Below are 15225 nucleotides of genomic sequence, written 5' to 3'. Positions count from 1 at the left end.
AGGTTGTTGTTGTTGTTGTTGTTGTTGTTGTTGTCTTCAGTCCTCAGACTTGTTTGATGCAGCTCTCCATGCTACTCTATCCTGTGCAAGCTTCTTCATCTCCCAGTACTTACTGCAACCTACATCCTTCTGAATCTGCTTAGTGTATTCATCTCTTGGTCTCCCTCTACGATTTTTACCCTCCACGCTGCCCTCCAGTACTAAATCAGTGATTCCTTGATGCCTCAGAACATGTCCTACCAACCGATCCCTTCTTCTAGTCAAGTTGTGCCACAAACTCCTCTTCTCCCCAATCCTATTCAATACCTCCTCATTAGTTATATGATCTACCCATCTAATCTTCAGCATTCTTCTGTAGCACCACATTTCGAAAGCTTCTATTCTCTTTTTGTCTAAACTATTTATCGTCCATATTTCACTTCCATGCATGGCTACACTCCATACAAATACTTTCACAAACGACTTCCACACACTTAAATCTAGACTCGATGTTAACACATTTCTCTTCTTCAGAAACGCTTTCCTTGCCATTGCCAGTCTACGTTTTATATCCTCTCTACTTCGACCATCATCAGTTATTTTGCTCCCCATTAGCAAAACTCCTTTACTACTTTAAGTGTCTCATTTCCTAATCTAATTCCTTTAGCATCACCCGACTTAATTCGACTACACTCCATTATCCTCGTTTTGCTTCTGTTGATGTTCATCTTATATCTTCCTTTCAAGACACTGTCCATTCCGTTAAACTGCTCTTCCAAGTCCTTTGCTGTATCTGACAGAATTACAATGTCATCGGCGAATCTCAAAGTTTCTATTTCTTCTCCATGGATCTTAATACCTACTCCGAACTTTTCTTTTGTTTCCTTTACTGCTTGCTCAATAGAGGGATTGAATAACATCGGGGAGAGACTACAACCCGGTCTCACTCCCTTCCCAACCACTGCTTCCCTTTCATGTCCCTCGACTCTTATAACTGCCATCTGGTTCCTGTAAAAATTGTAAATAGCCTTTCGTTCCCTGTATTTTACCCCTGCCACCTTCAGAATTTTAAGAGTATTCCATAAAATTTCAGTATTGCAGATTGAGTCGTCGCTTGCCAAGAAAGAGAGCTGTCCCTCCGATAGAATTCGTCGTTTCTAGTCTCGCCGGGAATATGATTTTCTCTTAACCCCATCTTGTCATTCCGGATTGGGACGATACATCAGAATTATCGGCCAAGATGAAACTAATTATCTCTCTCTCACGGTTCACACAGCGTATGTCGTGCATGTGATTCTTGAAATGTTCCCGCCATAAGGAGTATTCCATAAAATTTCAGCATTGCAGACTGAGTCATCGCTTGCCAGGAAAGAGAGCTGTCCCTCTGATAGAATTCGTGGTTTCTTGTCTCGCCGGGAATCTGATTCTCTCTTAATCCCATCTTCTCATTCCGGATTGGGACGATACATCAGAATTATCAGCCAAGATGAAACTAATTGTCTACATCTACATCCATACTCCACAAGCCACCTGACGGTGTGTGGCAGAGGGTACCTTGAGTACCTTTATCGGTTCTTCTGTCGGTTCTTCTATTCCAGTCTCGTATTGTTCGTGGAAAGAAAGATTGTCGGTATGCCTCTGTGTGGGCTCTAATCTCTCTGATCTTATCCTCATGGTCTCTTCGCGAGGGAGGGAGCAATATACTGCTTGACTCCTCGATGAAGGTATGTTCTCGAAACTTCAACAAAAGCCCGTACCGAGCTACTGAGCGTCTCTCCTGCTGAGTCTTCCACTGGAGTTTATCTATCATCTCCGTAACGCTTTCGCGATTACTAAATGATCCTGTAACGAAGCGTGCTGCTCTCCGTTGGATCTTCTCTATCTCTCCTATCAATCCTATCTGGTACGGATCCCACACTGCTGAGCAGTATTCAAGCAGTGAGCGAACAAGCGTACTGTAACCTACGTCCTTTGTTTTCGGATTGCATTTCCTTAGGATTCTTCCAATGAATCTCAGTCTGGCATCTGCTTTACCGACGATCAACTTTATATGATCATTTCATTTTAAATCACTCCTAATGCCTACTCCCAGATAATTTATGGAATTAACTGCTTCCAGTTGCTGACCTGCTATATTGTAGCTAAATGATAAGGAATCTTTCTTTCTATGTATTCGCAGCACATTACACTTGTCTACATTGAGATTCAATTGCCATTCATTGCACCATGCGTCAATTCGATGCAGATCCTCCTGCATTTCAGTACAATTTTCCATTGTTACAAACTCTCGATATACCACAGCGTCATCCGCAAAAAGCCTCAGTGAACTTCCGATGTCATCCACAAGGTCATTTATGTATTTTGTGAATAGCAACGGTCCTACGACACTCCCCTGCGGCACACCTGAAATCACTCTTACTTCGGAAGACTTCTCTCCATTGAGAATGACATGCTGCGTTCTGTTATCTAGGAACTCGACAATCCAATCACACAATTGGTCTGATAGCCCATATGCTCTTACTTTGTTCATTAAACGCCTTGCGGAAGTCAAGAAACACGGCATCTACCTGTGAACCCGTGTCTATGGCCCTCCGAGTCTCGTGGACGAATAGCGCGGGCTGGGTTTCACACGATCGTCTTTTTCGAAACCCATGCTGATTCCTACAGAGTAGATTTCTAGTCTGAATCTGATTCTCTCTTAACCCCATCTTCTCATTCCGGATTGGGACGATAGATCAGAATTATCGGCCAAGATGAAACTAATTGTCTCTCTCTCACGGTTCACGCCGTGTTATGTCGTGCAGTGATAATGATGTGATTCTTGAAATTTTTCCGGCATAAAGAGTATTCTATAAAATTTCGGTATTACAGACGGAGTCCGTCGAATGCTTTCCACGGTGTACATCTACATCTACATGGATGCTCTGGAAATCACATTTAACTGCCTGGCAGAGGGTTCATCGAACCACCTTCACAATTCTCGTATAGCGCGCCGGAGGAATGAACACCTATATCTTTCCGTACGAGCTCTGATTTCTCTTATTTTATCGTGGTGATCGTTCCGCCCTATGTAGGTCGGTGCCAACAAAATATTTTCGCATTCGGAGGAGAAAGTTGGTGATTGGAATTTCGTGAGAAGATTCCGTCGCAACGAAAAACGCCTTTCTTTTAATGGTTTCCAGCCCAAATCCTGTATCATTTCTGTGACACTCTCTCCCATATGTCGCGATAATACAAAACGTGCTGCCTTTCTTTGAACTTTTTCGATGTACTCCGTCAGTCCTACCTGGTAGTGATCCCATACTGCGCAGCAGTATTCTAAAAGAGGACGGACAAGCGTAGTGTAGGCAGTCTCCTTAGCAGGTCTCTTACATTTTCTAAGCGTCCTGCCAATAAAACGCTGCCTTTGGTTAGCCTTCCCCACAACATTTTCTATGTGTTCTTTCCAGTTTAAGTTGTTTGTAATTGTAATACCTAGGTATTTAGTAGAATTTACGGTTTTTACATTGGACTAATTTATCGTGTAACTGAAGTTCAACGTGTTCCTTTTAGCACTCATGTGGATGACCTCACACTTTTCGTTATTTAGGGTCAACTGCCACTTTTCGCGCAATTCATATATTTTTTTCTAAATCGTTTTACAGTTAGTTTTGATCTACTGATGACTTTATTAGTTGATAAACGACAGCGTCATGTGCAAACAACCGAACACGGCTGCTCAGATTGTCTCCTAAATCGTTTATATAGATAAGGAACAGCAAAGGGCCTATATCACTACCTTGGGGAACGCCTGATATCACTTATGTTTTACTCGATGACTTTCCGTCAATTACCTCTCTGGCACGAAATCGCAAATCCAGTCACATAAATGAGACGATATTACATAAGCACGCAATTTTACTACGAGCAAGCTTGTGTGGTACAGTGTCAAAAGCCTTCCGGAAATCCAGAAATACGGAATCGATCTGAAATCCCTTGTCAATAGCACTCAGTTCTTCATGTGAATAAAGAGCTAGTTGTGTTTCACAGGAAAGATGTTTTCTAAACCCATGTTGACTGTGTGTCAATAGACCGTTTCCTTCGAGGTAATGTTCGAACAGAATAAATGTTCTAAAATCCTGCTGCATGTCGACGTTAACGATATGGGCCTGTAATTTAGTGGATTACTCCTACTACCTTTCCTGAATATTAGTGTGATATTTCGGCTGACAACCATTCAGCCATCTTCAGGTGAGTCTAGTCTAGAACGAACAGACAGAGGTTTATCAATAAAGAAATTAGTAAATTGGTCCTGTGGCAGCTCATGGTTCATTTATCATGAAGATGCGATAGGTAATTACGTCCCTGGGTGGATAATTCTTCAAAGTCGTAGCCAGTGAACGTAGAGCTGAGTCAATGAGGACAATGGCGGCGGTAAGCTATACTTGGTCAACGTCGGCAGAAACATCACTAAGCGCAAAATCGACACGTCCGCCACGGAAAACACGTCCATATAGAACGTCGATTGTCTTGGCAGGATCAACATTCATATCATATTCGGTGTCGACGCCCACAACTGTTTTGTAAATCGTAGGTCGCCGTCGATACACACGATGCCTGCGATGGCGTGGCGTTTTGCCGACTGCTGCCGTCCAGCCAGTATCATCACTTATATATCATTGCGCCCATTGGATGACGTCAGAAACTGATAACGTACCTAGAAACTTCTCGCGGCATCGGAGAAGCCCTATCCCGGACGCTTGATGTAGTGATGCATATAACTTTATACCAAAAATTGACCCAGAGACATATGCGCTACGGCATCCGCTACATGGGCGACCTCTGTCGAGTTTTGCGCTCTCTTCGAATATTGCTCCATCTATGGCGCGCAGGCGCATGCGTACTGGCGATACTACATGTGCGCTCTCTGTCGGAATACAGGCATGCCGAGTTAAAAATTCAGATGTCAAAATGAAAAAAAATTACCTGTCGCTAGACGTTGCACTAACCATAAAATGTTTTCTTTCTGAAGAAATAAAATAAATCAATAGGTCCCACGCCTCGTCCAGTTGAAAGCCGCCATCACGAATAATAAGATCTTGCGCCAAACGTATTTTCAGCGTTTCCTTAATAACTCAATCCCAGAATCATCTCATCGAGGCCAAAATTTCCGTAGCAGAATAATCCATGTCCCTTGGAGATGCAATGCTCGGCTGTGGCTAACTTACTGGGCTGCGAAAAACGAGTGTGGCGATCATGTTCAACGCATGTTTCACGGACTGTGCGCGTCATGTGGTCGGTGTAGGCTTTGCACACTGGCAAGGTATTCTGTAAATCCCAGCCCTCCGCAGTCCCAGATCATCCTTTGCCGAAAAGAGAAGAGCAGACGTCTCTGTAGGTGGGAGGAAGACGACTGTATCCATAAGACACTACGACGAAATATTGTCAACGTACGGGAGGAACGCCCTGGACTTATCCAAGTCGGAAACGTGATGGTACGCATTACTCCTCCTTACACGAGGCATCACAAAAACGTTTCACTAGGCAACGCTGGTCAACTGCTGTTTGTGTATGACAAATCGGTTGGAAACTTTCCTCATGTCAGCACGTTGCAGGTGTCGCCACCGGCGCCAACCTTGTGTGAATGCTCTGAAAAGCTAATCATTTACATATCACAGCATCTTCTTCCTGTCGGATAAATTTCGCGTCTGTAGCACGTCATCTTCGTGGTGTAGCAATTTTAATGGCCAGTACTGTATATTTTGAACCCAGTCTACTACTTCCATTTCACATACACATTATTTCAAACCTTTACGAAACTTTTTGTCACTGACAATCCCCACAGACTGATGAAAAGAAAAAACTTTATCCTTCACTACATTTTCGCTGTTCGCGCAGTTAAACCGCCACATGAAGCAAGACTTTTAATTTATTACTTCTTTATGACTAACTGCATTCATGACACATTTTCCAGACACATACACCACTGAATGTACCAACAAAATATATCAATGTACAACACGTAGTTCAGCAGATCTCACGTCATAAACACCGCGATGCGTGAAAAATTGCCGCATCACGCAAGGCGTTTAAATTTATTACTTCGTTGCTACTATCTCTATTCGCAGCACTTTTCGCGTACAGTATCGACATAAGCCGCTGAATTTATCCACAAAAATATATCATTGTACGGCACATAGTTCACCAGATATGACGTCAAATATTAATTTATTTCTTCTTTACTACTAACTTTATTCGCAACCTATTTCGCGGACAGTATTCACACATGTCGCTGAATGTACCTACAAATTCTCTGAAATTTAGTTCAGAAAATATGATGTGAAATACAGAGTTGCTTGAAAACACGATCATTACTGTTCTCACTTCCACAAGTTGACAACTGCACTGAACTAATCAAAACAGCAGCAGAAGTATTGTCTAGGTGAAATACATAAACACATATACACGTTGTTTAACAAAGTAGTAGACGAGTGTCAATGTGAGTTATTTAAATATTTCTCAGGCCCATGGAAACTATTAGATATTACATTTTTCAGTTATTTCTTAGTAAACCTTTAGTTTTTTCCTTCATTACTGGTTGCATTGCCGGCCGCTGTGGCCGAGCGGTTCTAGGCGCTTCAGTCCGGAACCACGCGGCTGCTGCGGTCGCAGGTTCGAATCCTGCCTCGGGCATGGATGTGTGTGATGTCCTTTGGTTAGTCAGGTTTAAGTAGTTCTAAGTCTAGGGGACTGATGACCTCGGATGTTAAGTCCCATAGTGCTTAAGGCCATCTGAACCATTTGAACTGGTTGCATTTCGATGAACATTATTCCAGATTGATATAGTTTGGTTCTGTGATGTACGAATAAAATCCCAACTTATAGCTTCGTAATTGTGAATTTAACTGTGTAGCACTATCGTTTTACACAGACACCTTGGAGACAACCAGAATATACTATCTAATCAAATGTATCGGGACACCTATTAGTAGAAATTAATATGAGGTGTGTCCACCTTTCTCTTTTATGACGGCTTGAACTCTGCTTGGTGACACTTTCAATGAGGTGTCTGAATGTCTGTAAAAAGGTGGCAGACCAAACCTTCTCCATAACCGAAATCGGAGAAGATAGTGATGTTGAACGCTGGAATCTGGAGCGAAGTGAAGGTATTAGGCTGGCTTCAGTTCGGGACTCTGGGCACGTCAGTCCATTTCAGGAATGTTATTGTCCATAAACCGTTGCCTCACAGATGCTGCTTTCTGGCAGGGTGCATTGTCAAACTGATACAAAAAGCAGTCATCTCCGAACTGTACCTCTGTTGTACGCAGTACACAATGCTTCAAAATATGTTCATTTTCCTCTGTATTTAGCGTTTTCTTAAGCGCAATAAGGAAGTCACGTTCTAACCATGGCAAACACCCCCATACCGTTAGACCACCTCCTCCGTACTCCACTGTTAACTCTATTTAGACGGCACATACACTGTGTGATAAAAAATATCCGGACACCTGGCTGAAAATGACTTACAAGTTCCTCCATCGGTAATGCTGGAATTAAATATGGTGTTAGCCCACCCTTAGCCTTGATGACAGCATCCACTCTCGCATGTTCAATCAGGGACTGGAAACTTTCTTGGGGAATGGCAGCCGATTCTTAACGGAGTGCTACTCTGAGGAGAGGTATCGATGTCGGTCAGTGAGGCCTGGCACGAAGATGACGTTCCAACACATCCCAGAGGTGTTATATAGGATTCAGGTCAGGACTCTGTGCACGTCAGTCCATTACAGGGATGTTATTGTTGTGCAACTACTCCGCCACAAGCCGCGCATTATGAACAGATGCTCGATCGTGTTGAAAGATGCAATCGCCATCCCCGAATTGCTCTTCAGTGTGGGAAGCAAGAAGGTGTTTGAAACATCTATGTAGGCCTGTGCTGTGATAGTGCCACGCAAAGCAACAAGGGCTGCAAGCTCCTCCATGAAAAACACCCTCGCCTCCGAATCTTACTGTTGGCACTGCACACGCTGGCAGATGTCGTTCTCCGGGCTTTCCCCGGACCCACACCCTACCATCGGATCGCCACATTGTGTACCGTTATTCATCACTCCACACAGCGTTTTTCCACAGTTCAATCGTCCAATGTTTACGCTCCTTACACCAAGCGAGGCGTTGTTTAGCATTTACCGGCTTGATGTGTGGCTTATGAGCAGCCGCTCGAGCACGAACTCCAAGTTTTCTCACCTCCCTCCTAACTGTCATAGTCATCCTGATGGCAGTTTGGAATTCCTGTGTGACGGTCTGGATAGATGTCTGCCTATTATACGTTACGACGCTCTTCAACTGTCGGCGGTCTCTCGTCAGTCAACAGACGAGGTCAGCCTGTACGCTTTTGTGCTGTACGTGTCCCTTCACGTGTCCACTTCACTACCACATCGGAAACAGTGCACCTAGACATGTTTAGGAGTGTGGAAATCTCGCGTACAAACGTAGTCTAATAACTACTGAAGTCGCTGTTATGGAGTACCTGGCAGTAGGTGGCAGCACAATGCACCTAATATGAAAAACGTACGTTTTTGGAGGTGTCAGAATACTTTTAATCACGTAGTGTAATATTCTCCAAGAATTAACTGAAACCCTTCCGTCGAATTGCCACAAGGTATAGCGTGATTCATCACTTCAAATCACTTGTTTCCAGGTATCCACTGTGTACTGGCGTCGTCCTTTGCGGCTTATGCCATCGCAAGCATCGCTTAGTATTGACTGCAGAAATGTGTGGTTTATGAGGAGCTGCTCCTTCATTGTACCTATTTTTTTTAACAGTAATTGTGCTGGCTGGACTGCTGGTAGCACTTTGGAACTCAGGAGGAATTTCTTTTTCTGATTTCATCCTATTTCTTTACAGCCTTCCTCCTCATTGCTCGACTGTCCCCGACCGTCAGTACATGAGGTCTACCTGGTGCTGGCTTAACTGTGGTTCTTCCTACGCGTTTCTGCTTCACAGTTACATCACCAACAATTGAGCGGGGTAGTTTGAGAAGCGTTGAAATGTCACTTATGGCTCTGTTACTCAAGAGACATCCAAGGACTAGTCCACGTTCGAAGTTACTGCGTTTTCCTGACCGACCAAAGCACGGGGTCCCGGGTTCTATTCCCGCCGGGGTCAGGGAATTTCACCTGCCTCGAGATGACTGCGTGTTTGTGTTGTCCTCATCATTTCATCATCATTCCTGAAAGTGGCGAGATTGGACTGAGTAAGGGTTGGGAATTTGTACGGGCGCTGATAACCTCGCAGTTGAGCGCCCCACAATCCAAACATCATCATCATCATCATCTGACCGACCAATTCTGCAGTTGTTGTTCTCTGCTGACAGCACATTACTCCCTTCCTCCTTTTATAATGACGTGTCTGCCTCTTGTGGCATCTCATAATCAAATCCACATTACACCGTGGTATCTGAATACCTTCGATCATGTAGTGTACCTTTAATTTCAAGCTCCATAAAGTAGGCCATAGCAGCTACTTGTCTGTCAGAAATTACTACACTACTGGTCATTAAAATTGCTACACCACGAAGATGACGTGCTACAGACGCGAAATTTAACCGACTGCAAGAAGATGCTGTGATATGCAAATGATTAGCTTTTCAGAGCATTCACACAAGGTTGGCGCCGGTGGCGACACCTACAACGTGCTGACTTGAGGAAAGTTTACAACCGATTTGTCATACACAAACAGCAGTTGACCGGCGTTGCCTGGTGAAACGTTGTTGTGATGCCTCGTGTAAGGAGGAGAAATGCGTACCATCAGGTTTCCGACTTTGATAAAGGTCGGATTGTAGCCTATCGCGATTGCGGTTTATCGTATCGCGACGTAGCTGCTCGCGTTGGTCGAGATCCAATGACTGTTAGCAGAATATGGTATCGGTGGGTTCAGGAGGGTAATACGGAACGCCGTGCTGGATCCCAACGGCCTCCTATCACTAACAGTCGAGATGGCAGGCATCTTATCCTCATGGCTGTAACGGATCGTGCAGCCACGTCTCCATCCCTGAGTCAACGGATGGGGACGTGTGCAAGACAACGACCATCTGTACTAACAGTTCGACGACGTTTGCAGCAGCATGGACTATCAGCTCGGAGACCATGGCTGCGGTTACCCTTGACGCTGCGTCACAGACAGGAGCGTCTGCGATGGTATACTCAACGACGAACCTGGGTGCACGAATTGCAAAACGTCATTTTTTCGGATGAATCTAGGTTCTGTTTACAGCATCATAATGGTCAGATCCGTGCTTGGTGACATCGCGGAGAATGCACATTGAAAGCGAGTATTCGTCATCGCCATACTGGCGTGTCACCCGGCGTGACGGTATGGGGTGCCATTGTTGTTACACGTCTCCGTCACCTCTTGTTCGCATTGACGGCACTTTGAACATTGGACGTTACATTTCAGATGTGTTACGACCCGTGGCTCTACCCTTCATTCGAAACCCTACATTTCAGCAGGATAATGCACGACCGCATGTTACAGGTCCTGAGCTGGCCTTTCTGGATACAGAAAATGTTCGACTGCTGCCCTGGCCAGCACATTCTCCAGATCTCTCACCAATTGAAAACGTCTGGTCAATGGTGGGCGAGCAACTGGCTCGTCACAATACTCCAGTCACTACTCTTGATGAACTGTGGTATCGTGTTGAAGCTGCATGGGCAGCTGTACCAGTACACGCCATCCAAGCTCTGTTTGACTCAATGCCCAGGCGTATGAAGGCCGTTATTACGGCCTGAGGTGGTTGTTCTGGGGACTGATTTCTCAGGATTTATGCACCCAAATTGCGTGAAAATGTAATCACATGTCAGTTCCAGTATAAAATATTTGTGCAATGAATACCCGTTTATCATCTGCATTTCTTCTTGGTGTAGCAATTTTAATGGCCAGTAGTGTATATCATGCTGCAACGTGTGCGAATGTCTTTGATAATTGGTCTCTGTCTGTCTCTCTCTCTCTCTCTCTCTCTCCATACTTCTTCTCTCATTCTACATGTATTCCCCCTTCTTGCACTTCCCATCTGCCTCTTCCTCTTCCTCTCCATTTCCATCTCTCTCTCTCTCTCTCCCCCTCCCTCTCCCTCTCCCCTCTTCTCTCTCCTTCCCACTCCCCCTGTGCACCTTAACTGTCCTTAATCCCTCCTTCTCTCTCCCTCCCTCACACTGTGGTGTGTGTGTGTCACAATTAAGGTTTCCCTGTCTTCTCAGGACGACGCTGCAGCAGCACGAGAAGGTGCACTCGGGCAAGACGGTGCCCTGCGACCACGCCGGCTGCATGTACCGCTGCCGGTCGCTCTCAGAGCTGGCCTTCCACCGCCGGACGCACTCCGACGAGCGCTCCTTTCATTGCGACGCCTGCAACTTCTCCACCAAGACCAAGTCGCAGCTCGTCCGGTACGTGCTCTCCGGTGGTGGCCGTGCACCCTGATTACCACATCTGTCCACGCCTTTATCTGACACTAATACACAGATCGAAAATAACACTGTAACCCTGCTTCAACTTAGCTCATCGGGACCTAGAGGCTCATATACTCAGGTGACAAAAGTCATGGGATAGCGATATGCACATATACAGATGGCAGTAGTACTGCGTACACAAGGTACAAAAGGGCTACGCATTGGCGAAGCTGTCTTTTTACTCACTCAGGTGATTCACATGAAAGGTCTCCCATGTGGCTATAGTCACGGGAATTAACAGTCTTTGAACGCGTAATGGTTGTTGGAGCTAGATGCATGTGATATTATATTTCGGAAATCGTTAGGGAATTCATATTGTAAGATCCATAGTGTGTGCCGAGAGTACCAGCCATTACCTCTCACCGCAGGCGACGAATTGGCCGACGGTCTTCACTTAACGACCAAGAGCAGCGACGTTCGCGTAGAGTTGCCAGTGCTAACAGACGAGGGTAGTACTGAGTGAAGTAACCGCAGAATTCAATGTGGGACGTGCGACGCACGTATCCGCTAGGACAGTGATGCGAAATTTGGCGTTAATGGGCTTTGACAGCAAAGGACTGACGTGAGTGCCTTTTCTATGAGCATGATATCGCCTGCAGAGCCTTTCCTGGGGTCGTGACCTTATCGGTTAGACCCTAGACGAATGGAAAACCGTGCCCTGATCCAGTGAGTCCCAATTTAAGTTGGTAAGAGTTGACGGTAGGAACTGAGTGTGGCGCAGCCGCTCATGGACTTCATGTTCCCAAAAAACGATGCAATTTTTATTGACGACAATGGACTGTTTCACCGGGCCACGACGGTTCGCGATTGGTATGAAGAACATTCTGGACAGTTCGAGAGAATGATTTCGCCACCGATCGAACATTTGTGGGAGATAATCGAGAGGTCACTTCGTGCACAAACTCCTACACCCGTAACATTTTCGCAGTTACGGACGGTTATAGAGGCATCTTTGTTCAATATTTCTGCAGGGGACTTCCAACGAGTTGTTGTGTCCATGCCACGTCGAATTGCTGCACTACGTCGGGAAAAAGAAAGTCCGAACGATATTTTGAGGTATCCCGTGACTTTTGTCACGTTATTGTATACCTACCACTATAATTAAAGATTGTAGGTATTCTCCTTGAAATTCAAACGGTATCAGAAAATACCTTAACAAGCAGAACTTCCTGCGCGGTAGTTGCAAAGAGGAACAGAACACCACAGATAGGAAGATCAGATGTAAACCGAAACAGAAACTACCAGGAGAAGAACTTTCAGTAACTACTGTAGCAGACTCTTATCATTGCATCGCTCGCAAATATCTAAGAAACTTTGGTCGTGTCGTGATAGTTATTTATTTTATTAGGAATTTAAGCTAAATATATAAAAAATCCTGCTTCTAGATTTTCTGTGTAACTCATAGACAAGAGTGAAACTAATATTTGTTAACAATATTCCTACTTACTTTTGATGACGAACTGCATTTTCAAACATTGAATTTGTTCCTGAAATTCGACTTAACTGTAATAGGAATAGAAGCACTACCTAAAGTGACGCATGAAAATTTGTGCTTGACGAAGGCTGAAACCGAAATTCCCGTTTATCGCGAGCAGTCGTCTTACCACTTAGACTACCCGAATATGCTCCCTGGACTGACCCAAACTTCCATATGTCACACATCTATCTATTTACTTTCACCTGCACAGGAATCACGAGATGTGTGAGTGTGGGTAAATGAATTAATGGTCTATGAGAAGAAACAGATAGATATGTGACATGTGAGGAAGTGTGTTCGGATATCCAATGTGGTAAGGCGATCACTCGTGATAAAGGGAATCTGGGTTCGGGCCCCACTCCAATACAAATTTTCATGTGGCACTTCATGTAGTACATCTTTACCTATTACAGTTAAGTTCAGTTTAAACAATAAAATTTTTCCATGTACTGAAGAGTATTTTTTGGCCATGTTATGTTATAGGCAACTCATTCAAAGTGGAATTACTGGTGGTCGCCAATATGGTAGTGACTGTTCGAGAAGCGCCTTGGTTTGGAGATTGACGCCAGGAGAGGAGTGCAGGGAGGTAGTTCGCATTTTGGACCAGCCAAGCAATGACAACCTAACAGATCTTGGGAGTTCCCTCAGAACTCGCTGGTAAAACAGGCACAGCTCTGCTGTTTTGTTACTGGGGCAGAGTTGTTAAACAGCACCTCGCAGGGTTGCTCAGCCTTACTTCCCCTGTGTCATGCAGAATTTAACACACACCATCTGTGTCCATCACAGAGGACCTCATGGATGACTGCCGGCCACCATCAGCACAATGCGGTGAAATGCAGCGGCCTTCAAGTTAGGCAGTGCGCAGTTATGCTCACTGTTGCTTCTCATTGCTAGCATTCCTCTCTCTAGCTCGTCTCAGTCTTGTGGGGGTTTCATTGATTAGATTTTCGTAACTTCTTTCTAATTGATGCTCGATAATATGTGAACTTGATATACAACACTAGTGCTCTCTTTCCTCCCAATCTTGGTGCTCAGATGTTCAAATGTGTGTGAAATCTTATGGGACTTAACTGCTAATGTCATCACTCCCTAAGCGTACACACTACTTAATCTAAATTATCCTAAGGAAAAAAACACACACACATGCTTTTTCTAATTTTCGTGTATTAGAAGCTATCTGAAGAGATGAGGCCCAGAGAAGAAATAAAAGCTGTATTAGCTGTCTGAGGCATCACGTTTACAAGCTGTAGCTCCTCAATACATCGTTGGTGATATGCTGGACTGTCATACTGGATATAGGATGGGCATCATTCCCGGTAGTATAGGTCGCTGCCGTGTATCACGTGGCAATTGGAAACCTGCATTCAATGGATTCCTGATGCTGAATGCCATTCTGATACTGCCTATTGTCACACTGTAGTGCATCTTCAATACTTTTTTCCTGTACAAGCGAATGAATTCATTCTTCATCGACCCATTCACTTTACCGGTCGCCCTTTGAATCTGTCTGGAATTTAAATTTTCGGTAGCTGGCTCGTCCCACACATAACACAGTCGAACGGTAAACAAGAGCTGAAACGAGAGCTCTCATAGAAACTATCTGCAATGTCATTCGTCAGGGATTGAGCCCGTTCGTTTCGATGCCAATGTATGTAGAGGTTCTTCACTAAGAACTGCCTTTAACATTATTGTCTCTCTCCGTATATGTTACTATTTATCCCTGTACATTTATTTTTCATTTTTCTTACTAGTTTGATGCAGTTCTCCACGACTTAATCTTCTGTGCGATCCTCTTTATCTCGTGCACCTACGCTAACCTCTCGCTAATCTGGCCCTCAATCAGCGTAGCCAACTCATTTTAAATCACATCACTACACGACATGCGGAAAGTCCCTACGTTCACCTTGAAATTTTCTACCGACGCGAAAATTCTAGACTGACGTAAAAAAAACTAATCACGTATTGGGTAGGGACATTATCACTTTAAGAACAATTCTGCTCACTGTGCAGTCACTGTTTTCAAACAAAACATTCACAGTGTTATTTGGGAAGCTTGCTGCAGTTAGCCTGTATGCCATGTGCGGCAGTACATCATTTTGTGCTTCTTACTAAAGGCGCCAACGGACGCAACGAAATGGACCCTTTCTATTGGAACTTACGCACTGTTTCCAGTTATTCTCCACTGCAGGCGTCTGAAAAGAAAAGACTAATTTTTAGTTTTAATTTTTAATTGTTATGTCCTTTTTTAATTTTATTTTCTGTTTCCTTTATCTAAGACTGTCGGGTAC

The 15225-nt window shown here is 44.4% G+C and overlaps 1 protein-coding gene across 1 annotated transcript in view; it reads left to right on the top strand.

Moving 5' to 3' along the window:
- The window catches only part of LOC124622516 (zinc finger protein 236), an 846219-nt gene that overhangs the window by 622570 nt on the left and 208424 nt on the right, over positions 1-15225 (top strand). Inside the window, exon 11 of the mRNA XM_047148276.1 lies at positions 11212-11397. Within this exon, the coding sequence (XP_047004232.1) occupies positions 11212-11397 (186 nt within the window). The remainder of the gene's footprint in view (positions 1-11211; positions 11398-15225) is intronic.

Source organism: Schistocerca americana, chromosome 1 (assembly GCF_021461395.2).
Source record: "Schistocerca americana isolate TAMUIC-IGC-003095 chromosome 1, iqSchAmer2.1, whole genome shotgun sequence".
Taxonomy (NCBI): Eukaryota; Metazoa; Arthropoda; class Insecta; order Orthoptera; family Acrididae; genus Schistocerca; species Schistocerca americana.
Note: the sequence above shows the minus strand (reverse complement) of the source record. Positions and strands in the feature narration are given on the sequence as shown.